This window comes from Pipistrellus kuhlii, unplaced genomic scaffold, assembly GCF_014108245.1.
Source record: "Pipistrellus kuhlii isolate mPipKuh1 unplaced genomic scaffold, mPipKuh1.p scaffold_m20_p_3, whole genome shotgun sequence".
In the NCBI taxonomy this organism is placed as follows: domain Eukaryota; kingdom Metazoa; phylum Chordata; class Mammalia; order Chiroptera; family Vespertilionidae; genus Pipistrellus; species Pipistrellus kuhlii.
Genome location: NW_023425529.1, coordinates 66,906,604 through 66,933,758, shown reverse-complemented (window position 1 = coordinate 66,933,758; position 27,155 = coordinate 66,906,604). Strand labels below are relative to the sequence as shown.

Genomic DNA, 27,155 nt, shown 5'->3' with positions numbered 1-27,155 from the left:
TCAGCCAGCAAATATTCATTGTGTGCTTGCTCTTTCACTCATAATTTGATGTACATTTTTTTTTTTAAATATATTTTATTGATTTTGTACAGAGAGGAAGGGAGAGAGATAGAAAGCTAGAAACATCGATGAGAGAGAGTCATCGATCAGCTGCCTCTTGCACGTCCCCTACTGGGGATATGCCCGCAACCAAGGTACATGCCCTTGACCGGAATCGAACCCGGGTCCCTTCAGTCCCCAAGCCGACGCTCTATCCATTGAGCCAAACCGGTCTCAGCTTGATGTACATTTTAACAAGAATTTTTTCAGTGAAAGTAGGGTAATTTCTTTAGCATAGACTGTAAGAACTGAATTTTCTGGTTCAAAATGAAGGAATATTTTAAACCACTTATTATAAGCACTATCAAATGGCTGCCAAAGGATTGCACCAATCTAATTGACCTTTTGAAATGGGAGTCTGTTTTATTCTGGCCTCACTTGCAACTGTATACATCTCAACCACTTTCAGATGAATGTAGAGATATGGTTAATTTTTAGCATCTAAATATATTATAGGCAGATTACATAATTTAAAAAATGTGTGTAAATGAAATCCGTTTCATAATTTCTATGGTTTCTTCCACAAAAATGCTTGAATCAAAATTATAATTAAAAATATATACACAAGAGTTAAGAATAAAGCAAAAACATAAATGTACAACAGAAATGTGTTTAATTGGAAAGAAAGTTATAATAACAAACAATGAGTCAAATTTAACAATGTATGTAGATGGAAGGTAGCTGGAAAGAATGCTGGTTCTGCCTCAAGTTTAAATATTTCCTGTTCCTTTTATTAGCTTTCTTCCCCTTTTTGTAAAATGTGGATGATGAAAGCCTGGGAATTGATAACCAGAAGTAGGGATAGAAAGGGGAGGCATACTATTAGGTCTAGTAATAATTAATGTCGTTTTCTAATACTTTTTTTAAATCGAATTTATTTAAACAATACAACAAAATTTAATCAACAATATAGTTGCCGTTGTTTTCTACTACTTGTGCCCAACGCTCAATAAGCATTTTAATCCCTCTGTTGTAAAATTCTTGTGATTTTGATGCAAAAAATTTGGTCAATGCATTTTTGAGGCATTCTTCATTATTAAATTTTTTTCCAAGAAGAAAGTTTTGCAAAGAATGAAACAAATGGTAATCGGAAGGGGCAATATCAGGAGAATATGCAGGTTGAGGGAGAACTTCCCATTCCAACTGGCGCAGTTTTTCAGCAGTGATTCTTGCAGTATGCGGTCGTGCGTTATCCTGGTGAAGAATTACGCCCTTCTGATTAATCAGCGCGGGTTCTTTTTCTCTTAAAGCTTGGGCTAACCTTTCCAATTGGGCACTATACACTGCACTTGTAATGGTTTGGGTAGATGGTAAAAGTTCATAATGAAGAATTCCTTTAAAATTCCACCAAACACACAACATCACTTCTTTCGCATGCAAGTCAGGTTTTGGCGTGGGCTGCGGAGCCTCATTTTTGTCCAACCATTGAGGCCGCCTTTTCAAATTAACATACAGCACCCATTCTTCGCCTTTTCAAAATAACATACAGTACGCATTCTTCATCTCCGGTAACAATTTGCTCTAAAAACGGCAAACGGTTTTGACGAGAGAGGAGCGAACTGCAAATTGTGACTCTTTGATTACGGTTGTTGTCGGTCAACTCATGAGGAACCCATTTTCCAAACTTTTGGACTTTGCCAAGTGCACGCAATTGATTGGAAATTGTTTTCTGTGAACAATTTAAAGTTGTCGCAAGCTCTTGTTGGGTAATTTGAGGATTTTGCACCAAAAAAGCTTGAAGAGCTTCTTGATCAAAATTGGACACACAGCCTCGACCACTCTTGTCATCTAACGAAAAATTTCCCTCGCGAAATTTCTCAAACCAACGCTGGCATTTTCTGGCTCTAACTGCATCTTGACCAAGAGCACTACAGATGTTTTTTGCAGCCTCACTTGCTTTTCTTCCTAATTGGAACTCGTAAAGCATGCAGTGCTGAATATGCTCTTCATCCGCCATCTTCTTAGCCCTAGTTTTGCAACAAAAACCAAACCAAACACAAACTTTTTCAAGCAAAACTTGTTAATTGCACTTCACACGTTCTGTAGATACCACGTGTTTGAAGGTTATGTCAATACAAGTCAACGCCAAGCAAGATTTTAAACGAATGTTAAAAACGACATTAATTATTACTAGACCCGATATATGCCTCCCCTTTAGGAAAAAGGATTCTAGAATAAAATATTTGAACAACTTTTCTTTATGTATCTCCAGCTCTCAATTATTGTTACTGTTTTAGCTCTAATGGTGTTATCTTTAGATTAGTGAGATTTTCAATTTATTTTGCTAGAATGCTTACACAAAATTTTGCAGAATAGCTTGTAAAAAATTATTTGAAGGCTTTTAAGTAGATCAAGTAGTAAAATAATAGCTATAGTAAAACATGAATAAAATTAGTGGAGAAACATTATTTTAGTAACATGGCAGCTGGAAGAAAGATGCCAAGACATCTGTGAATTGAATTACACTATAATGTGTTAAAGTGGATTTTAAACATAAATTTTGCTATTTTAGGTTTTGAAAACATGGTCTTGATATTCAGTTTGAGCAAAGTGAAGATGCTTCATTGTGTCTTGAAGAATTACAATAATTGTTTACCTACTTTGCTTTCTGCTTTACCCTCTATATCACTCTTTAAAAAAAAACAAACAAAAAAAACCCTCACCTGAGGATATGTTTTTTATTGATTTTAGGGAGGGAGTTGGGGGAGGGGGAACACTGATGTTAGAGAGAAACATCTATTGGTTGCCTCCTGTACTGACCCTACCTGAATGGAACCACAACCTTTTGGTGTATGGGACACTGCACCAACCTTGCCAGACAGCCAGGACCACACAGATTTTTGTTTGGCCCTTATAAGCACCTACAGCTGTTGCCTTTAAAAAGTTGAATATGAAACAAGTGAAATCTTGTATTTTCAAGTTTATTAAACAGTTACTTGCTTAATAAAATGTTATATTGCAGGATGGTGTAGGTGTTTAAAAAATACAGAGCTAGTGAGATGTGGAGGGAAGAACTTCTACCACTGCAATGAGCTACTTCACCTTTCTTTCCCCTTCAGAGTCTATGAAGTAAGTATAATAATGTTCCACAGTAGGGTTCTCAGAGGATGAAATGAGAAAGGTGTATGTGAAAATACGTAGCACAGCCTTTCCCACCAAAGGGAAAAGAAATTAATATTTAAGTACTCTATTTCAGATCTTTATTAGGTGCTGTGGCACAAATAGAAAGTATCTACCTTTTAGTTAGTAGTCTATGAATGTATTTGAAATGACTTTGGAACCTTTTCTCAACCACCGTATATGATACCATTTGAAGCCATATAAATGGTATCATTTTATTCTAGTCTAGCAAAATTGGGTAGAAAAGGAAGAACTTTTTGATAAAAGTAATTATTTTCCTGTTTGTAGACAATATACACAAATTTTCAGGGGGTGAAATTCGAATGTGGTGTTGAGGGAGAGGCAGAGTTATTGAGTAGAGGGGCAAATGGATTAACTAGACATTAATAGCTTGTAGTGTGGTTTTACATTCTTTTTTTCCAGAAATGATGTTAATTCATCATCTCATATATATTTACCTTCACTTTCCCAAAAAATTAATTATAATAAGGAAAATAGATAAAAGAAAGTGTATATGCATGAAGCTAAAAGAAAAATCCAGGTTGTGATATTTAGAATACTAAAAAAATTTTGTGTGTCTTGGTATTTGAGAATCCACCCATGAACAAAAAGATGTTACTGATTCAATTCCCAGTCAGGGCATTTGCCTGGGTTGCAGGCTCCATCCCTAGGGGAGGTCATGCATGAGGCAGAAATTGATGGTGTTTCTCTCATTGATGTTTCTATCTATTCTTCTCTCTTCCCCTCTCTCTAAAAATCAATAAAAACATATTTTTTAAAAAAAATTAAGTTCTGCTTGATTGATATCTTATGCAGAATTGGTTTAAAATAAATAAGAGGTAAACAGCATAGAAGCAAGACTTGGCAAAAAAAAAAAAGTAAGTTACTTTCCAAGTCCAACATTTATTGTTTATTTCTTTTAAGTGTATCTGATAAATGTTTGTTGAAATGCATTTTATAATTTTAAAATAAAAATATCTTTTCTGGGCAGCATGGCTCAGTGGTTGAGCGTCGACCTATGAACCTGGAGGTCTCAGGTTCGATTCCTGGTCAGGGCATTTGCCCGGGATGCGGACCCAATCCCCAGTGTGGGGCTTGCTTAACGCAGCTATCAATGATTCTCTCTCATCATTGATGTTTCTATCTCTCTCTCCCTTTTCCTTCCTAAAGGAAAGGAAATTATTTTAAAATAAATAATAAATAAAATCAGAATCTTGTGCTATTTTTTAAAATTTGGGAATCAACTATTTCAGAAATTAAAATTTGCTAGAAAAAATTGGACAATTGGATGAAGTACTAAATTTATAAAAATGACAATACTAATAAAAGAACTTATGAAGAAATGTCAAATTTTCACCTTAAACATTGGTACTGATATGGTCTGTAATATTTGAAACTTACAAGAAATGATGTTCTTTGTTGAACAAAGTTGTTAGGGAATAAGATCTCAAATCCTTAAGACCTGTCAGGACCTTGCAAACTTTTGTGGTCTTTTCCCCTAGTTCATATATGTTCTAGCTATAGTTCCTTCAGACCCTTAAATGTACCGAGCTCTTTCATACTCCAGGCACTGTACGTTTTCCCCTAGTTCATATATGTTCTAGCTATAGTTCCTTCAGACCCTTAAATGTACCGAGCTCTTTCATACTCCAGGCACTGTATGTTTAGAACAACCTCTCCACCTCTTAGATAACTCCTGTTCTTTAAGCTTTGTGACTTCCTGAAGGGAACCTTCACTGACTCCTTGTCTTATTCTCTGCAAATCGCCTTTCCCTGTTAGAACCCTGTTCTTTCATACCTCTTCTCTTATGGTGTAGTCATACATTTACTTGTTTACTTGTCTACAAGTGAAAGTCAAGCATTTTTCCTAGTGCCTAGCTCATTGAGAATACTCACTAAATAATTGTTGGATGATTAAGTTTAGAAATTCAGTAGCTTCAGTGCTATTACAAAATGAGCAGAGAACCTGAACACTTTTCCCAAGAAGACATGCAAATGGCCAACAGATATATGAAAAGTTGCTCAACTTCACTAGCTACCAGTATAAAGGAAATACAGATCAAAACCACAATGAGATATCACTTGATACCTGTTAGAATGGCGGTTATCATTAAGATAAGAAATAAGTGTTGGAGAGGATGTTGGGGGGAAAAAGGAACCTTCATACACTACTGGTGGGAATGTAAATTGGTATAGTCATTATGGAAAACAGTATGGATCTTCCTCAGAAAATTTCAGAGTAGAACTTGTGCCCCAGCAATCCCTCTTCTGGGTATCTACTTGATACATATTCATAAAGATACATGTACCCCTGTGTTCATTGCAACATTATTAATTTTTTTAATCCTCACCCAAGGAAATGTTTATTGGTTTTAGAAAGAGAGAAAAGGGAGAGATAAAATATTGATTGATTGATTGATTGCCTCCTGTACCTAGTATGTGCCCTGACCGAGAATCAGACCTGCAGCCTTTTGGTTTACTGTACACTGCTCCAACCAACTGAGCCACCTAGCTGAGGCATGCAGAAATTATTCACAATAGTCAAGACTTGTGAACAATCTAAGTTTCCTTCATTGGATGATTGCATAAAGAATCTATGCATAAATACTTAGCTTCTTCATCTACTTAGCTTCTTTTTGCATTGATGCTACTCAGCCATGAGAAAGGATGAAATACTGTCATTTGTGGCCATATGTATGGATCTTAACAGTATCTATCATTGAAGCCAAATAAGTCAGATGGAACCATATGATTTCACTCATATGTGGGATATAAAACAGAAAGCAACAGTTGAACAAACAGAATAAACAAACTCAATGACACAGACAATAGTGTTAGGTTACCAGAGGAAAGAGGTAGGGGAAGGGTACAGAAGGTCAAATATAAGGTGAAGGAGGGAGAGTAGACCTGGATGGTGAGCATACAATACAGATGATGTATAATACAGTTGTACACTTACTACTTATATTAATGTTATTAGCTAATGTCACCCCAAATTTTTAAAAATGAAAAAATAAGTACAGTAGCTTCTCTTTGGTTCTGAATCCAGTTTTACTTTGCTTTTTTTCTTACTTTTTTTATTGGCAGATTCACTTAGTAAATAATTGCTATTATTACTGCATGGAAATATTCACCTTTAAGCAAGCTATGCAGTTGTCCTTGATAGGTTTTTATGGCTGTTCTGTCTGGTAATGACTGCAAAAAGTGAGCAGTAAGTTAAAGAAAGCTTATTTTTTTGCCTCTTCAAGAGAAATGAAAACATAGGCACGCACACACAGCTGTGCAGATTTTTATTTATAATCACCAAGAACTGAAAACAAATCAAATGCTTTTTTGTTGTCATGCGAAGAACCCAAATATCCTTCATTTACTCCCTGTAAAAATAGGAACTTTTCTGAAGAGAATCAGTTGCTAAAGTTGGCTCTTGAGCATGATTACTATTGAGTTTTTCCTTCAGGAATGACCCTATTTTTCTGGCTTATGTGATTAGGTGTCTCATGTAGTCACTTTTGCTAAGAAACTTATCCTAACTTGTTTCTAATCAGAACCCTCTTGTATGTTATCCTTGAACTCATGCTTATTGCTGTACCTGTTCTGTAATTGTCAGTTTACTTGCCTGTCTCTTTCAATAAAGCATAAGTTCCTTCATTTTGTCTTTGTAGCCTTAGCACTTAGCACATTACCTAGAATACTGATTGCTAGACATCAGGAAATAGTTGATGATACTAAGAATTTTCTTCACAATCAGCCATTTCAAAGACTTCTTTCTATCTTAGGGCTTTGAATAGAAGTGGACATTTGGAAATTGTTCTCCATATTTTATGCATAGATACACAAGTAAATAGTTAAATTAGGATTTTTAATAGGTGGGTAGTATTTTTATATTGTGGTACAGGACATCTCATTAACTGCTGACTTGATTTGGTACATCTGTGGTAGCTATTCAGGAGCCTTCTCATTTCTTTAAAATTCAGAGTATGCTTCCTGAAGTTGTATTCCGTACTTAAGTTAAAGAGAATTAGGATTCTAGATTATGTGAATATACACTTTGGAAAACATTTTAAATCGTAGAAAGGATCCTAAATCTGTATCTGGAAGGAATAAATTGGAGGGTAGTTACCACCCTTTGATTGTCTGTAATCTCTTTTCACAGATGAGCCTTTTGAATTTGTGTGTGCGTGTGTGTGTGTGTGTGTGTGTGTGTGTGTGTGTGTGTACGTGCGCGCGCGCCTGGGGCTTAACCAGAATAGGAAGGACAAGTAAATTTTAATAAGCAATTTAATTAAATCATATTTATTGTTCCAGCACTCTGCTATAAAAATTATAGGAGGAAAAAGAGGGCAAACAATTTATAACTTCAAGTATGTAGTCTAATAGAGATAAGTCAAGTGCACACAGAAGTGATACCATACAGAACAAAAAGGTACAACCCAATGCCAGTTATATTCACAAAGGGGGATGTTACACAATCAGTGGCTAAATAAAACAAAACTCAAATCATCAAATTCTGGCAAGGATGTGTTAGTACTTGAACTGTTATTATTGTTGGAGATGTAAATTTTCCCACAATTACTTTGGGGAAAGGTTTATCCTACATAATAAAAGCCTAATATGCTAAGTGTCCAACTGTTAGTTTAAAAATTCTACCAATCAATGTGACACACACTGACCACCAGGAGGCAGATGCTGTGACCGATAGGTTAGCTTGCTGCTGCTTTCGGCTGATCAGGACTGGGCGAGACGGGCCAGGCACACCCTGGAGCCCTCGCACAGTCCCTCTCCGGCCCTGATTGTGCACTGGTCGGGTCCCTCCGCCTGGCCTGCATCCTCTCACAATCCAAGCCTCTAGTTATAAAAGTAAATGGACAAACTACTGATATCCATAGCTACATGAATGAATCTCTTAAATATTTTGCTTAAAGGAGTCTTTCCCAAAATAAGAATTCACAAAAATGAATTTTAGAATGGCCATATCTTTTTTTTTTTTTTTTTTTTTTTTTAAGAATAGTTTATTGATTTTTTAGAGAGAGAGGAAGGGAAAAGAGAGTGTAGCATTGATCTGCTGCCTCCTGCACACCCTCTTGGAGCCTGCAACCCAGGTATGTGTCCTGACTGAAATCAAATCAGCATTCCTTTGGTGCCTGGAATGACACCCAACCAACTGACCCCTGGCTAGGGCACATCTTACTCTTATGGTGGAAAAAACCAGAAGAGTGGTTATTTCGGGGTTTGAGTGGGAGGAAGGAGGGTTCATTATATAAAACAAAAACTAAACATTAAATTCCACTTAAAGATAAACACACTGAAGTATTTATGGAGATAATTTACTAATTACACTAGTTTCTACAGTTTTATACCTTTGGTATATTTCAAAGTAGCTAGATTACTAGATGGATAAAGAAATGACAAGATAGGTAAGTATGTGCCAAAGCCAATAATAACATGTTAATAGTAGAATCTGAATGGTGGATACATAGATATTTACAGTAAAATTCTTAGCTTTGCTGTGTGTTTGAACATTTTTATAGTAACATGGAAGAAAATAGGGGAATATTACATGTGGAAGGTAGTATTGGAAGTATTTTTTATGTTTTATGTAGTTTTTAGGATTTAAAAGAATGTAAAGGATTTTTTTTTTAGAGGAGGTGGGGTTTATATAGGCAGAGGTATAGGAAAGCATTATAGGAAGAAGGAGCAGCATTTAAAGAAAATGCCAGCAAAAGAATTAGACTAGTGAGCATCCAATTTGGCTTAAATATAGGGTAAAATATTAAAACATAAACATAGGAAAGTAGGAGACATTTGTGTGAGAAACCATAAGAAATTTGGAGGGAGGGGCATTTCTTCCTCTAAACGAAAGGAAAGGAAGAAAAGAGGTGTGATTCTTTAATGTGATTCTTAAAAAATTACCATTGATCACTTTTTTGCTAGTTTAAGAGTATATAGCTATTTGGTGTTTATCATAAGTGGCATTGTAGAGCAGTAGGATTTTATATCAATTGGGATCTTAGGGAGACTAAAGGAGATTAGGTATAGTAAATACAATGTTATAGGAATTTGTTGGGCAAAACACATTTAAAAATAACCTGTTAGCAGAATATTATAATGAGGTTAGGATGAAATTATAATGGACCAAAGCAACATGGTTTCATTATTTTTCTAGCATAGCTTGACAGCATAAGAGCACAGAGAGCAAATGGACGGTATTTATTTGCTCTAGACTCACTGTAGGGGTGTCGAACTCAATCAGAGAAGGGGCCAAAATCTAAAATCCAGCCTAAATCGCGGGCCGAATGGTTTACTGAACAGTCATAAACTGTCATTGTGATGGAAACGCAGCGGAGTGCAGTGATGACAGCGCGGTGCGGGCCACATTGCAAGGCCTGGCGGGACGGATTTGGCCCGCGGGCCTTGTGTTTGACACATGTGCGAGTCTAGAGGAAGCATGTCAAACTCAAAGGCAAACATGGACCAAATAAACAAGATTTAAGTTTATGTGGCCCGCAAAAAAACAAAAGCTTCTATTTTCATAGAAATGTAGGTTTATTTCCATAGAGATGAAGAAGTGGAAAATTGGGTCTCTGAATGGTTTGCCTCATAACAAGAAAAGTTCTATTGGTACGGTTTCCACAAATTACCTGAAAGACGGGGAAATGTGTAGCTAGCGATGGACATTACTTTGAGTAAAGCACTTTTAATGTTTCTCTTGCAATTATCATGTTTTCTTTGATTATAAAATCCGCTATTATTAGCCGGTACACCTTGTATTCACTGCTAATATTAGCGGAGAGAAATGGTGTGCTTGCAGGTAAGGCATATAAGGGAAATGAACGTAACACAATTATAGTAATTAGTCAAGAGCGTACGTTGTAGTTCGTTATTAATAATTATGTATAACAGGATATTGTAAAAATTAAGTTATAAAATATTTATTCAAACGTTTCTTACCCATACTGTTATATTGGCTGGACTGCAAAGATATTCCTTTGGGCCACATGCAGTCCTCAGGCTGTGACTTTGACATGCTTGCTCTAGAGAATGGCAAGAGATGTAAGGAATTCTGGGGTGAATGGTTAGTTGACAGAGACAGTATGCAATAAAGCCTGTGAGTGGTGGACTGGGAAGAATTGAAAGGGGTAAACCGAACGAAGTATTCAAAATAAGGATACACAAAAAAAGGTTTAGTCAAAAGAGGGAGAATGGGATACCATATTCTCCTCTGAATTTCAGAGTTCTGAGATCTTAGGGGAGATACATTTGGAAATGGTGGCATTATCCTCCAAATAGTCACATAAGCGAGAAATTTGGGAGTCTTTGTCTTAAACCTCTTTGTCTCGTTATTTCCATTTCAGCAAGAATGTTTAACTCTTTAGTTTTCATTGTAAAGATAATCTAAAATATATAAGCATGAGTAGCTATATATTGTATATGGGTAGATGTACCAATGACTATTTTACAGCTGATACCTCTTCTTAGTTTCAGTTGCTTACATTTGCATTTATGAATATAACAGACTTAATGGTCACAGACAAATGAGGAAAGACCAAGAGGAATTTGATGAAAATGTCATGGCTTCAATGGATGAAGGCCAATTCCCAGACAAATGAGAATCACAAACTCCTTTACAAACTAAAGAAAAAAATATTAAGACATTTTTTAACTTTGTTTTAATTGATAAACATACTAAAGTATGTGTAAAGGCTTATGTTTATGTTGGTAGCTATTTAATTGGCATGATAAATAAAATTTCACTCAATTTTAGGGAAGTCTGGGGGAATTTTTTTGAGGCATTCCTTAATTTTCTCATATTTGACAAGTACTGTTGTACAAAATAGTCTCCTTAGCCTGTTTTATAAGACCAGCCACAATCTCCCTCCTTATCTGTCCTTAATTCTCTCTAATCACCTCACTTTTTCTTGCACTTTTATGATCCTTCATTAATACTGATGCTTTCTATCCAATATATTGTTACTCACACCACCACCACCACCACCCCACACTTTAAGTAAACTTGTTTTAGTATTCAGTTTTTTTATCCTTAAAGATACAGATTAGGTTTCTCCCAAAAGCTCTGACTCCTTCCCAGGATATGCCTATCCTCTGAACTCTTACAAAATATAGCACTTGGTATACTATCTAATAAAATAGTAATATGCAAATTGACCATACCTCCATTATACATCCCACGTCCACTAGCCAATGAGGAGTGAGTATGCAGATTAACCTAATCAAGATGGCCATGGCCACAGAGCGAACAGGAGACTTGGATTTCCCTGGCAATGGAGGAAGCCAAGCTTCCTGCACACCGTGGCTGACCCAAGCTTCCTCTCAAGGCTACAAAGTTTCAATTATAGAAGATAAATAAATCCCAGATACCAGGCCTCCACTTGGGTAGCTGGGGGTGTGTGGCTGGCCCGAAAACTACCACAGACTCCTCACCCAGGCCACCCCATGCCCCAAAGGAACCCCCACCCTGATCCAGGACACTCTTCAGGGCAAACAAGCTGGCCCCCATCCTGCAGCAGACCTCTATCCTATCGAATAAAAGAGTAATATGCAAATTGACCACCACTCAAACACACAAGATGGCTGCTCCCATGTGGTCAAATATGGCTGCCCCCATGTGGACATAAGATGGTCGCCACAAGATGGTCAGCAGGGAGGGCAGTTGTGGGTGATCAGGCCAGCAGGGGAAGGCAGTTGGGAGGGTCCAGGTCTGCAAGGGATGGCAGTTGGGAGGGACCCAGGCCTGCAGGGGAGGGCAGTTAGAGGTGACCAGGTCTGCAAGGGAGGGCAATTAGGGGTGACCAGGCCTACAGAGGAAGGCAGTTAGGGGGAATCAGGCTGGCAGGGGAGCAGTTAGGCATCAATCTGGTTGGCAGGAGAGTGGTTAGGGGGTGATCAAGCTGGCAGGCAGAAGCGGTTAGGGGCAATCAGGGAGGCAGGCAGGCAGGCATACAGTTGGGAGCCAGCAGTCCTGGATTGTGAGAGGGATGTCCAACTGCCCATTTATTAGGCCTGATCCCACATCAAAGGGTCCCAGATTGAAAAGGGGGCAAGCTGGGCTGAGGGACCACCCCCTCCTTCCTGTGCATGAATTTCATGCACCGAGCCTCTAGTTAAATAAAGGTCATCTTATTTCCTATTTGGTTCCCAATTAATATCATAGATTTCACAAGGATCTGTATCAATCATGATTCATCTTTATATGCCCGGCATATTATACTTAATAAATGATAGATGTTCAGTAGTTGTTGAAAAGATATGAACTGTATAACAATGCTGGTGAGGAGCATTAAAGTCCAGAAACAATTTTTAATCTTCTGAAGCTTATTATTGTTGTAAAACAGAGCTTTGAGGTTTACCTCCATGTCTTATTTATCTATTTTGTTCTCATATTAACATGAAACAGCTGTAACAGAATAGTTTTCAATTTGTATCAGACATGACTATTCCATTAAGCTTTACACATTGCTAAATTCTATAAAATGAACTTCTGTTTTCCCTTTTATTGTCATTTAATTTTTGAAAATTAAATTACAAGGGAGGTTAGTACCTTTTTTATTCTAAAGATATGAGCATGCAAAGTTGTAAATAAAATATAAGTAATAGAAAAGTGAACTGTTATCTCAGTGTCTTTGCTCATTTTTCTATTCATCACTATTTTTCCCAAGAGCTCTGAAATGATCAGCACTAGTTGTGTCACATGATTGCTCTTAATCACTCCCATGCAAAGAAAACATTGCCAATTTATATATATAAAATGTAGGAATATGCAGATTTGTAGGATGTCATCACGTCACCACCGTTCACAGGGTAGGCATGGCTGCAGGGCCTCGGGGCCACACTCCGGGTCTAAGGGCAATTTTTTCCCGCCCAGACATACTCCCCTGCGGCCCGCAGCCAAATCCCAACACTGACCTGGGGTTTACTAAACTTTACTGGAGCAGCTCCCCTCACCCCCACCTCCTGCCCCAGGTCTATGCTGCCCAGCAGTGTCCCAACAGTCCAGCGGGCCTGGGAGAGCCGAGTGGGGCAGGGGCTGCAGGGAGCCACAGAGGGGTGGAGCTACCAGAGCCAAGCTCCCAGGGGTCTGAGGAGAACTCCTGAGGGAAAAGGAAGCTTCAGCGAAGTGGCCAGCCAGGAGCCGTGGCCAGGGGGTTTGCAGATGTACAGCCAGGCTTCCACCTGAGGGGCGGCTCACCTGTGAGCATTGTAGCTTCTGTGAAGTGGCTGACCAGGAGGCAGGCAGCCCAATGGGCACAGAGCAGCGCCAAGGCAGGGTGCACCGGAGGGGGCTTGGGCTGGGGTAGGCGCTGGCAGGCAGGGATCTGCCTTGCCCATGGAGTGCAAGGTTCTGCAGTGGCCCCAAGATGCTGGTTGGCCAGGTGGGAAACGAGGTGATGACTGCCAGCATGGAAGGACACACTGGCTGAGGGGTATGGACCCGCAGCCCTGAGGCAGGGGTTGAGGGACAGTGCAGTGCCAGGTACTCCACTGTGGTGGTTTGGCGAAGCTCCCGGTGCTAACCAGGCCTCTCCGTGGCCTGCACACTTGAGAGACCTCGACCCCTGCTCCTGCCTTGGCCCAAAAGCAAGCCCGCTCCTGCCCCTCCCCCATTTCCACCCTGCTGCACAGCAGTGCACACCTGCACAGTGAGTGAGAAACCTACCACCTGCTCCCCAGAACAGGGGGAGGGGGGGGGGGGCAGTAAAGAATGGGGACGAAAGAATGTGGAGCATCATGTGGAGCATCAGCGATGAAGAGGTGTTTGAGAATGAGGCTCAGAAGGTTTGTTCTATTTGCCCTGCGGCTGTCCCCTAGGAAAGGTGGAGAGCGCAGTTGTGAGGGCTGCCTGTGCATTGAGTCCAGTTCCACAGCCAACTGGAATTGACCTGTTTCCTGGTCTGTAAAATGGATTAAGCGTGTCCCAGTGCCTTCACTGAGTTTTGATGACCAATTGAAATAATATATAAAGAAAATGAGGGAAGAAGTGAGAAAGAAAGGGTGAGCAACACAAAAGAAAGAATGGAAGGAAGCTGTAAACCTTTTGTTACTTAAATAGGGAATATAGTCAATAGTGTTGTAATGATGGTATGATGCCAAGTGGATACTGGAAATATCGGGGAACACTGTAAAGTATATGATTGTCTAACCACTATTCTGTAACTAATATAAAACCTGAAACCAATACAAAATAATATTGAATGTAGAGAAATGAAAATAGGAGTGAAACTTTTATACATTTCAGTTTAAATAAAGGCTATAAAGGAAGAAAGGGGGAGAATAAAAAGAGTGTTTTTTATTTTATCACTTTATTGTCTTTTTAGTACATGAAAAAGACAGTTGTTATATGGTGCTTTTATACTTTTCTAAGTCATTATCCCATTTGAATTTCAGGAAACTTAAAGACAAGATAATAATTCCCTCCACTGTTCAAAGAAAATAAATCTTAGTGTCTGGCCCCAACAATTCAATTGTCAAGCCCTTATTGTAAAGCAGGGTTAGTGAAATTTTCTGTGAAGAGTAATATCTATATTAATAAAAGCCTTGGGGGTGATCAGGCCAACAGGGAAGGGCAGTTGAGGACAATCAGGCAGGGGAGCAGTTAGGGGGTGATCAGGCTGGTAGGCAGAAGTGGTTAGGGGCAATCAGGCAGGCAGGCAGGCGAGCAGTTGGGAGCCAGCGGTCCCGGATTGTGAGAGGGATGTCTGCCTGCCAGTTTAGGCTCAATTCCACAGCGGGTTCTGGATTGCGAAAGGGTACAGGCCGAGCTGAGGGACAAGCCCCCCCACACATGCATGAATTTCGTGCACCAGGCCACTAGTCATAATAATAAAGAACTTATATGCTAACAGGGCAGAAGCAGGGAGGTGCCTGGAGGAGACAGGGCCATCCTGTGCCAGGGAGGGTGGGGGTGAGAGCACTTAGGGCCCCCCTTACCAGTCCTTTGCCACCCAGCACTCTCACTCAGAATGCCCCACCACCCACCTGCCAGGGGAAGGAGCACAGTTCAGCAGGCGGAGACTTCACGCTCTCCTCTGGTGCATGATAGGGCAAAGCTGCCTCACTGCTCCAGAGACAGAGCAGAAGTGGGAAGGCGCCTAGAGAAGGTGGGACCAGCCTGAGGGACTGAGGGCATGGCTTAAAGTGGCCACAAAAGGTCATAGGTGTTGGGAACTGGGCCAGGCATGCTGGAGCTCTACATGGAGAGGTTTGGTTTGGGGTGAAGGCAGAGCAGTAGGTGGGTGGGCAGGACTGCACAGTTTCACACACTGGGCTCCTAGTAATATGCTTCTTTTTTTCCCCATCAGTTTTTAGTTTTTTTGTTTTTGTTTTTATTTATTGATTGATTCTTAGACAGAGATAGAGACAGACAGACTTAGATTTATTGTTCTACTTACCTATTCTCTCACTGGTTGCATCTTGTCTGTGTCCTGACCAGAGTTCAAACCCAAACCTTGGTATAATGGGGACAATGCTCCAACAGCGTTACCCAGCCAGGGCAGCAGTTGTCAGTTTTGATGTTTCTTGGTTTATAGGTCATCCCTCTACATTTTATAGGACATAATTTTTCTAATAATTTTTTCGCATATTGGATACATTATAGCCTAAAAGTAAAAACACTGGAAAGTAAACATTACTCATAGGACTGAAACCGATGTTGCAGAATCCCCAAATACTTTTCATTTATTTGGGAGAAGCCTTCACATCATTTTTATGTGCTTTTTTTAATGCTCTTTTTTTTTTTTTAATGTTTGGTAAATTAAGAGCTACAAATTAAAATAAAGATGTTGCTTTTCATTAAAGAGGAAGCTATCATAAGCAAAATAAGTCAGTCAGAGAAAGACAGGTATCACGTGATCTCACTTATACTAGAATGTGGAATCTAATGAAAAGGAAATGACAACCAAAATAGGTCCAGAGGCATGGAAGCATGGCACAAACTGATAGATCTAAGAGGGAAGGGGGAGAGAGGAATGTAGAGACTAACCAAAGAATATATATGCATGCTAGAGGCCTGGTGCATGAAATTCCTGCAAGAGTGTGATCCCTAGGCCTGGCAGACATTCATAGTGAGAGCGTCTGGAGTGGAAAGGCAGGTCCCAACTGACCTCTGGGCCCTGGGCCTCCGGGCCTCAGCACGACCCCCTGCGCCTGAGTCCCCACGAGGAGATGCAGTCAGCATGGCCAGACACTGCAAGCATGGGCCTCTGGGCTGCCCAGCAGTGCTGCCTAGAAGCCAGGTGAGCAGCGTACTTTCTCCCAGCCAGCCTCCCAGACTGGCTCCCGCACGAACTTACAGGGAGCCCTACCGGCCCCTGTGGGCCTGGGGGCTGTGGCCTGGCTCACCCAGAAGCCCATTGGGGCCAGTAGCACCTCCATTGCTTCCCGCTGCCAGAGCCTCATTGCTGATGCCCACAATGTTCCGCGCCGTTCCCTGGTGGTCAGCGCATATCATAGCAATTGGTTGAACTCCTGGTTGAACTCTCAGTCAAGGGGACAATTTGTATAGTAGGCTTTTATTATATAGGATATGGACACAGACAGTAGTATAGTGAATGAAGGTCTAGTGTGGGGAAGGAACCAAGTGGAGGGGGTAATGAGGAAGAAAAGGGAGACATCTGTAATACTCTCAACAATAAGAATCGAAGAATAGAGAAGCTATCATATGGTGTAAAGGGATGACAGATGAAAGCAAGACAGAAGGCAGAAAACCTATTAAAAGCAATCCCCAAAAGCATTTTAGGTATTATTTTAAATACATAAACTATTGGCAACAAGGACATTTGTTGTAAAACATCAGAGTTTAATAGTTGATACCATAATAAGTTAATAGAGAAAAGTTAAGTTACATTTTTTTGAAATGACAAAGGAATGTATAACAGACTTGAGAAAGATTTCCATCAAAAGTTGTTAAGAAAGTTTCAGTAATTAATATTTACTCTTTATGTATTTAAACTTTGTGGATTTGATCATAATATATTTCAGGAACACTTTTGAAGTTATTGCTAAAAATATATTTAAGTGAAACTAGAATAAAAAATAAAAATCCTCTCACAGTTTAGTACCTGTGTTTCATGTATTTTAAGGTTATTAGATTTGACTGCTGTCTAGGCCTTTCCATCCATGGGAATCCCAAAGCCTTATATGGTCAAGACTTAGCTTTTAGACTTTCCGTGAAATGCAAGGCACCACTCCAAAAAAGAAAGAAAACCAGAGTAGTTGGCTTTCACTTTGTCTTCTGTGTTCTCTTCTTGGCTGACTTTATTACCACAGTAGCTAAATTACTGAGAACTTTATGTGCATTGGGAGTCTGTCTTACCAGTGGAAGGAATTCCTTTTGTGGCAGTAGTGCTATGCTAGATGCTAATGCCATTGCTTATGTAATTTGATTTTTTTTTTTTTTTAAAGGAAGCTTAGAGGCAGTTCTGGTTTATTTTATTTAGGATATGAGGGGATCATATCTGTATGTGGTGCGGTGGGAATTGTAGGTTTCACTAATGTCAGGTATTAGAGAAAGTGAAAGTGAAATTATTTGTTTGGAATCTTTCCTATATTGGAACTCCTGCTACCTGGATAAGGGACACAGGTTTGTAAAATGTGAACATGCAAGAATAGCAGTGATATCCAAAAAAGGACTATGAAAACAATAACTTATTTCTACCCTGGTACGGTCTTTTCAGCCCTAGTCATTTTTTGCTCCGAATAATGTGAGTTTTTTGAGTGATCATGAGTATCACTCATTTGTACATCTACCTCCAAGATAGTTTAATATTTTGTAGATATTAAATTTCTTTGTATAAATTACACATTTTTCATGTGGGAAAAGAGAAAATATTATTTCCTCTAACATAATAAGATTGTAAAATGTTCTGTAACTTACTCATTCTCCTGTAGTAAGTCAGATATGATATGGAAAAGTTAATTTCTCTAATACTGTCATCTACAGGTAACAAAGAATCAGCAACCTACTTTTGAGTCTTATCAGTAAAGCTAAAATCATACTTTAGATTCCTCCATTCAACAATTGATTACTGTCATTTGTATTCTAGATACTATTATGGAATATATGGAAACATACTGAGGTCCTTGCATTTAAGAGTTTACAGAATAGTGGAGACAAAAGGAAAAGGAAATGAAGGCAGAGATAGTACATATTGGTAGAAAATTATAGTTGGTAACAGTGTTTTAAGTGTGTTAGGATAGATATGTTTGCAATATTACAGGAAATGGAAGGAGAGGTTCCATTAACATAGGTTGGGGAAGGCCTTAGAAATAAAAGGCTTCAGATGGTTAAAAGAAGACTAAATTGAGGAGCAATCTGTAGAGTTCAGCAGTGCCTTAGCCATTATTCAGAGGTACTTTTTTACTTCTTTTAGAGAAGTTATAAAGTCCCAAACTACTTTAGTTAATTCTTATGATCAAAAAGAATTGAAATTTTATCATTAAGTTACTTTTTTCTTGGCAACTAGACTCAACCTTCTCCTGCCAACCTGCTTTTTTTGTGATAGAGCTAAGAATGTGCTTTTGGTAGGTTTTTAAACTGGGTTTTGTTTTATCTGAAGTCCTTTTATTTGTCATGTCTGCCTCAGCAGTTTTGTAGCCTCTGTCTTTCAAGCAGAAATGTTTATGTGTGTCAAAGTCTATTAGATAGCTGAAGAAACTTACCAAAAGAAGTTTATTGGATATTTTTATGAATACATAATAGTGTCCTTGCCTTTGAGAGCATACGATCTACAAAGTTTTCCTCCCTAAAGGTGAAAAATAGTATAAAATTGTGAAATTATTAATTTGTTATCAATTATCTATATTTGAGAGAGACTTAAAATTCACAGTGCAGTGATACACACATGTATTATAAATATATTATAGACTAGTAGACCGATGCACAAATGAAGGTTCGTGCAAGAATGGGCCTTTGTTATTCGAGCTATTGGCACTGCCTTGGATGTTTTGAGCAGTCTTTCCGCCACGGCCCAGAGCTGCCTTTCTGCCTTCCCACGCTGCCCAGAGGCTCAGAGACCTGGAGCGATTGGGGTGGTTGGGTACACCTGCATCATCACCACAAGTGTCCCACCCCATGCTGTGTATGCACATTAACTTGGCATATTTGTTGGGTTAATTTGCATTCTCCTGGTTGGCTGGTGGGTGTCACGAAGGTACAGTCAATTAGCATGTTACTTTGTTATAGGAAGATAAACTAGAGGCCCAGTGCATGAAATTGGTGCACTGGGGAGGCAGGGTCCCTCAGCCCAGCCTGCGTCCTCTCACAGTCCGGAACCCCTTGCTCCTTACTGCACGCTGCTCCTTACCATTCGGCTTGCTGCTCCTTACCACTGTCACAGAGGCAAGAGAGGCTCCTGCCACCACCGCTGTGCTCGCCAGCTGTGAGCCCTGCTTCAAGCTGAGCTGTGCTCCCCCTGTGGGAGTACACTGACCACCTCGGGGACAGCTCCTGTGTTGAGTATCTGACCCCTGGTGGTGGTCAGTGCACATCATAATGACCATTCATTCTGGTCATTCCACTGTAATGGTCGCTTAGGCTTTTATTATATAGACCAGAGTCTCAGCACACAAAATTTGTGCATGGGAACAGTCCCTAGGCATGGCCTGTGATCAGGACCATCTACCTTGGCTGCCCACAGCCAACCCCTCCGCCCCCCTTCACTGTTCATCATTGTGTGATCAGAGCCTGACAGCTGGGGGAAGGGACTGAGAGGTTGGCCATTCCCGCCTGCTCGCCAGTCCCACCCCTGCCTTGGGTTGCCCTCTGTGTGTGGGGCGACCGGCAGGGCAGGGTCCTTGGCCTGGTGCCACCCGCATCCCCCACTACCCACCCCAGGTTCCCCGTAAGGCATTGGGCAATCGGAGTCTGCCGGCTGGCGGGAGGGGCCAAGAGGTCCACCATTCAGCCCACTATCTGGCCCGCCCCCTGCCACCACCCACCCTGGTTCCCCACTTGCCAGCCCTGCCCCCATCATGGGTTACCCTCTGTGTGTGAGGCAACTGACGAGACATAATGGGGTCCTTGCATTTAAGGCCAACCTTGTCCCCCGCCCCCACCCCCAATTTCTGTTTGCCATCAGGCGATTAGAGCCTGCCCGCCAGGGAAAGGAACCTAGAGGTGGTCAGTGCACCTCATAGTGAGTGGTTGAACGGTCATTCTGGTCATTTGGTCAATTTGCATATTACCCTTTTATTATATAGGATTATATATATGGTACAATGGTTACCAGACTGTGTTCCTCAACTTGGACATAAAAATAGATGTTAGTGGGAAAAGGTATTTGTTAACCAAGTTCTGCAGTAAAGCTGTTTTATTACAGTATTTTTTTTTAATTTAATTGGTTTTAAGATCCTTCGTGTTGAAAACCATTAACTTTTCTAGTTTAGTAGTTTCATGGAAACAGTTTGAAATACTGCACTAAATTTTTGTGATAAATTATCTGTAAATAAGGGTGTCCCAAAAATGCGTATGCATTTTCACAGCTGATAGTTCAGTTTTGAAAATAAAATGTATTTTAATAAACACTACCTTTATAATTACTCAAAGTGTGTGTATACAATTTTGGGAGTGTGTGTGTGTGTGTGTGTGTGTGCACACTGGGATCTTTTTATAACAGTTTGGGGAAAGTGAATGAATTAATACTTGATATTGCTAATATATAGGAAATCGAATGGTAATGGTGATTTCTTCCCCCCCCCAAAAAAACACACATGTTTTTGTTGATTTTTAGAAAGAAAGGAAAAGAGATAGAAAAATCAGTGATAAGAGAGAATCATTGATTGGCTGCTTCCTGCATGCCTGTTACTAGGGATCTACCCTGCAACCCAGGCATGTGTCCTAACTGGGAATCATGGGTTGATGCTCAACCACTGAACCACTGCTGGATGGAATACTAATTTTTATTATTTATTAAACAGTTATTCTTTTATACCTTTTTATTTACTCATCAAACACAAGTGCTGACACATTAGCAGATGATTATTGCTTAGTTTTTTTGAAGTTATAATTTCAGATTGTTTTTGGAATTTCAAGAAGTAGAGATGGCTCAATGTTAGACTTTTAGTTTGTGACAGATTTAAATTTAGATAATTCTTTAGCTTAAAGGACTAACTGATGACATTTAAGAAATACAGGAGAAAAAGCAGATTAGAGATTAAATAGAGAAGGGATCGTGATGCTTGGATACATATAAGCTAAAGTAATCAAAACTGGTATATAAATAAATACCTTCTATGTTAAAAAAAAAAAAAAAATCTAGCAATAGCCCTAGCTGGTTTGTCTCAGTGGATAAAACTTCAGCCAGTGGACTAAAGGGTCCCAGGTTTGATTCTGGTCAAGGGCATGTAAGATCCCTGTGCCAATCAGGTGTGATCAGGAGGCAACCAATCCATTTGTCTCTCTTACACTGATGTTCTCTCTCCCCACTCCCCCTCCCTCCCACTCTCTCTAAAAATCAATAGAAAAATATCCTCGGGTGAAGATTAACAAAATAAAAATCTAGCAGTGTTACCATTATTTATTGCAGCATAACAAATTACCCCTAAACTTAACACTAAACATTTATTATCTCACATTTTCTTTATTTAAAAATATATGTGTGTGTGTGTGTGTGTGTGTGTGTGTGTGTGTGTGTGTATTTCAGAGAGGAAGGGATGGGGGGAGAGAGAGAGAGAAACATCATTGATGAGAGAGAATCATTGATTGGCTGCCTCCTGCACGTCCCACACTGAGGATTGAGCTGGCAACCTAGTAGTATGTGACCTGACTGGGAATCAAACCATGACTTCCTGGTTCATAGGTCAATGCTCAACCACTTAACAATACTGCCTGGGCAGTTTGGCTCTTTGCAAACTTGGAGCTAAGCACTGTGCTATATGCTCAAATTATAAAAATAATTTACCTAATGGATGTTGATTACCCATAACTAACCATCATTCATTTAGGGAACACCATTTCAGATGCAAATCCTTTGGCATACTTTTATTTAAAAGGACACATGTTACATAACTATTTTAATTAGAATGCATTAAACTTAATTTGCCAAAAGGAAAAAAATGGAAGAATAATGGTTAAATTTTAGGGTGTTTTTTTTGTTGTTGTTGTTTTTTGTTTTTTTGTGTGTGTTTTTTACAACTAGAGAGTATTTCCTTAAGCATTTTTTAATATTAAAAATATAGGCTGTGAATATGTTGCAAGAGGATTTTTTAAACCACGTTCCAATTTTAGAAAGATTTAAATGAAATCTAGAAATCAGCACAGATATTTTTGCTGTTTCCCCCATCGTCTCATGTTTTTAGCTATATTAATATTTCTACCTTGCTAGAATTAATAATGTTCACATTCTTTTTGATTCACTTATTAGGAGTCTTTAGATTATTTTGTCTTGATTTCGAATTTTTTTATGTCCCTAAGAATTTTAAACACTAAAGGAAGTGCTCTTCCCTTATAAAAGTGTTGGCTTCTAAATATCTAGTTTTAACTTAGTACTGTATTTACAGATATTTATCCATAAAGAAAATAACAATGCTGTGTAATAAGATTAGATAAAGGTAAACTTTAATCTTTGAATATGGTTTTCAGTTTTTTATGTCCTCATTCAAGTACTTAGTACTTATTGGGTGAAGAATGAAAGTAGTGCTTAGATTACTTTTTACCCTAGAAACTTTCATTCTTTTTTATAATCTAAAAATGTTTTCTTTTATTGTGTTTGTTTTTTTATATTTTCTTAACTGTTTGGATGTCTAGTTCATTTAATCCAAAAATATATAGTGTCTTCTATATTTTCTCTAAGATGCTGCCTATACATAAGAGTTTGAACTTTTTAAATCTAAATTAAGAATTTCCTATGGCCTAGCCATTGTGTACAATGATTTTGAATTTATTGTTCCATAGTTCTATCATTTGAATATATTATTTATTGTGAGGGCAGGTATTTATTTTTACATCTATATTTCCTACTTATTTATATGATAAGAGTAGAAAGCCCCAAAAAAGTAATTAAACTTAAATGCAGTGCTAACCTTGTTAGCTGTTTTTATAACTAAGTGTAACAGATGAACTCCTAAGATTATACATGCTCTTTTATTTGCCAGTCTTAATGCAAGATCAAAGTGTTTATTTTTTATTTTTAGTATGGTAGTACTGCTTGGAGTTTTTCTTTGTTTTGTATAAACCACACCCACAGCTCCTTGTTTGATATATCCAATTCAGTTTTCTTTAAAATGGAACAAAAACTTGCTTTTATATCTTCACTTCAGTTCTTCTTTAAGCATACTCACTGACATCTGTCACTCGGAATGCTTAAGGCATGGGCAGTTTTCTAGTATATCTACAAATTTCTGCTCCCATCAGTTGAACAGAACTGAGTTTTTCTTACTAAGGAGTCAAAGAGTTGTTTCAAGGAAGTATAAATTGATTTAGAGAACTTTGAATTCAAATTAATTTGTTTGTTATCAGTAATGGTTACTAATGGTTAGGCACAAATTGTAAGCAATTCAACTAATTCACTAAAATCACATTTTCACCTAAGTTGTTATAATTGCATTTATACAACTAAATCTTTTATTTTGCATTGTATATAATTTGTATGAGTAAGCTTATGTAAAACTTGTATTATAAAAGTGTTTGAAGGGGTTTGGAAGATTTTTTTTTTTTTAAGCCAATCTTTTTTATTTTTTTTATTTTTTTATTTTTTACAGAGAGGAAGAAAGAGGGGTAGAGAGTTAGAAACATCTATGAGAGAGAAACATTGATCAGCTGCCTCTTGCACACCCCCTACTGGGGATGTGCCCGCAACCAAGGTACATGCCCTTGACCGGAATCGAACCTGGGACCTTTCAGTCCACAGGCTGATGCTCTATCCACTGAGCCAAACCGGTTTCAGCGGTTTAGAAGATTTTCTAAAGTTAAAAGTTAATCATCCTCTTAGAAATCATTGGTAGATGGGACTTTTACCAAAAGTAGTGGTACTAAAAGGAATATTTGATAAGTATCCACCATCTAATTTTGTTTTGTAATTTATAGAAGGATGAAAAAGTAAGTTTTGGATAAGAATAGAAGAAAAAAGAAAATTTAAATGTATGATACAGCACATGGCATATGTATTGATACAAATAGTAGCAATTACTGTTTGACAGGTACTATTCTTTCTGTGCTTTATGTATTCATATATTTCTCATTGTAAACTTTTCAGGTGGGTACCATTATTCTCCTTTTTTAGAGCAAACTGTGGTACACAGAATTTTAAATAATTTATCCAATGACACTAGTAACTGTCAGAACTGGATTAATCCCAGACAGTCTAGCTCTAGAGTGTACTTTTAACAAAACAGCTTTCATGAAAAGGAATATAACACTATCAGAATATATTTCAGATCTTGCTAAATTTGTAATCGTGATTTTACGTAACTGAATTCCATAGTTGCTAAACACATTTGTTTTTATTTTTTCTAGGAATGAAATTTAATGATTTTTTTTTTTAAAGATACACATGCCCTACCCAAAATCTGTCTGTAAGCCATGGACTCCGTCTACTTTGAGCCAGCGTTGTACAGCTTCATTATTCAGCTTTTTCCTTAAAATGTGTGGGGAACAGTGTCCTTCAGCTAATTTCTTGAGAAAAATTATAGGCCCCCTTTAAAATAAAAACAGATGACTTATATACATAAACTAGTTTATTGAATTAGTTTACAGTTCAGGTTGACAAAGCTGCCCCTACCTAGATTTAAAAAGACAGAAGTATCTTCACACAGCCATATATTAATGGCGATTGCTCTGGAAATGTATTCAGAAAAAATTCAAGATAAACCATGTCAGATAATATTTTGCACGTATATTTGAGTTGTTCTGTTTCTTTCCATATTTAGTCAAATATTTAAAGACAGCAAATCATGTGTCTCTTAATGTGCTGCATGTGCTAGCTTTTGATTCTCTTAGCAACAATATTGTTATGAGAAAGCTTTGCCAGTTTTTTGACTGTGCTTTCTAAATGCTCAAGAGAATATTTGGAACAGTTTACACCACAAACTTGGGATTCATATATAATGTATACTTTGTGACAGTGTTTTTAGCATTTAATTTATATTTAAACATTTCAAAAACTTGTAACAAAATAATCATATTTAACAATAACTACATTAGATATTTTTATTGGTTTTTCTTACATTATACTGGGAAAACATAAAAGTTTTTCTACTAGCCTAGTCATTCACCTTCCTAAAATGGAGAAACTTTAAAAATTAATCATTCCTCCTGAAAATGTTTTATCTCAATCTCAAAGTATTACTCATACAATAAAAGAAATAAGACTATTCTAGATCCTGCCTACCTTTATCGGCCCATGTATCTTGACTTTGCCTCTCATACACCAGGAAAAGTTTCACTTATTCGTATGTTAAGCTCAGGTGTAGAGCCGCCTCTAGGAAATATTTCCTGACTACCACCATTCTTCCTTGGCTCTTTTTTTCTAAGCTTCCACAATAACCAATGCAGGCTCTGTAATTGTATTTATCACATTCCTTTTGATATACTCATCTACTTATGTATGTGTCTTCTTTACGAGATGGTAACGTTGAAAACTTTCTCTTTAACTAAATGAATAAAATATCACAAATGTCTTTGTCTTCCAAGTAGAATTACTGGTCATAATTTAATCTAACCCTTTTCTTAATGTTTTCATAGTCACTTCTCTGCATTCTCTCCCTGAGTGATTTCAGGTCCTATTATTTTAATTATTATCTTAATGAAGATAATTCCCACATTTTCATCCCACATTTATTTTCAAAGATCTGCGTAACCAATTGGCCACTAATTATAGGTGATTGGATAGAGATACAGATAACTATAAATTCAGCATATCCCAAAGCTAAAAAAACATTTTACTTTCCTCAAACTGCTCCTCAAAATCTGTGGTATTTATTTCCATGGATGGCTTCTCTCTGTCCTTTACTCTTCATACTTAATCTTTAATTAATCTTGCACATTTTCTCCTAAGCTTTTTTTTTTTTTTTTTTTTTTTTAATGTAGCCCCAGTCTGGGTACTCTTCCCTTTTCATATTGCTTTCAGTCTTCTTTGTAAAATACTGATCTGATTATGTCACCCCATCTGCTTAAAAACTCTGAATAGCTTTTCAAACATCATCTTGAAATTCTAAAATGTCTTCTAATACTTCACCCTACTGCTGAATTGAGCCACTGGCTCAATGTAGCAGGTTCCTTGATGTGTAGGAGTAGAAAGCAGATTTAATACAACCTTTGTATCCAATCCAGACACCTTTTTGCATTATCTTCAGACCTTTTATGACCTAGCATTATCCTATTTTATAATTTATAGATATTTTATACCATTGGATGACTTGCTATTTGTTTATTCTATGCTTAAAAAAAAAAAAAAAAAAGTAGTGCATTTGCTTATTAAAGTTCCTTCCAGTTAACTTTCTAAGTGAACAATTCCTATGTAATTTTCAAAACTTTTTTTTTGTGTTTTTAGGCTTGCATTGATGACAATGTTGATATGGTGAAGTTTCTGGTAGAAAATGGAGCAAATATTAATCAACCTGATAATGAAGGCTGGATACCACTACACGCAGCTGCTTCCTGTGGATATCTTGATATTGCAGAGTAAGCCAGTTCTCTGTTTACTTCTATTCAAATACAATTATAGAGTCCTTACATTTTACAGAAAATTTTCTTAAAGGTAGATGAGCTTTTCTTCCCAGAAAAGAGAATAAGTGGTTCTTGGGAATCCTAATATTGAGTCCATTGATACCGGTATGAGATCCTCACCTTGTCTCCCCACCTCTGGCTTTTGGTACTTTGTATAATGTGAGTAATTGATTGTACACATGCTTCACCCTCATCTTCTTTTCTTTTGAGAACATGTACAGAATTGTCAAATAATTCAAGTCTATCCCTATGCAATTATTAA

At 38.1% G+C, this 27,155-nt stretch overlaps 1 protein-coding gene across 12 annotated transcripts in view; it reads left to right on the top strand.

Moving 5' to 3' along the window:
* Positions 1–27,155, top strand: part of PPP1R12A (protein phosphatase 1 regulatory subunit 12A) — a 145,656-nt gene that overhangs the window by 20,585 nt on the left and 97,916 nt on the right. For 11 of the 12 annotated variants that reach the window (XR_006742880.1, XM_045588282.1, XM_036459317.2 and 8 more), the window contains exon 2: positions 26,718–26,848. The exons of the other annotated variant lie outside the window; for it this stretch is intronic. Coding sequence is in view for 10 of the 11 variants with exons in the window: in XM_045588282.1 (XP_045444238.1) it covers positions 26,718–26,848 (131 nt within the window). In the remaining variant the exon portion in view is untranslated. The remainder of the gene's footprint in view (positions 1–26,717; positions 26,849–27,155) is intronic. 12 annotated transcript variants of the gene reach the window in all.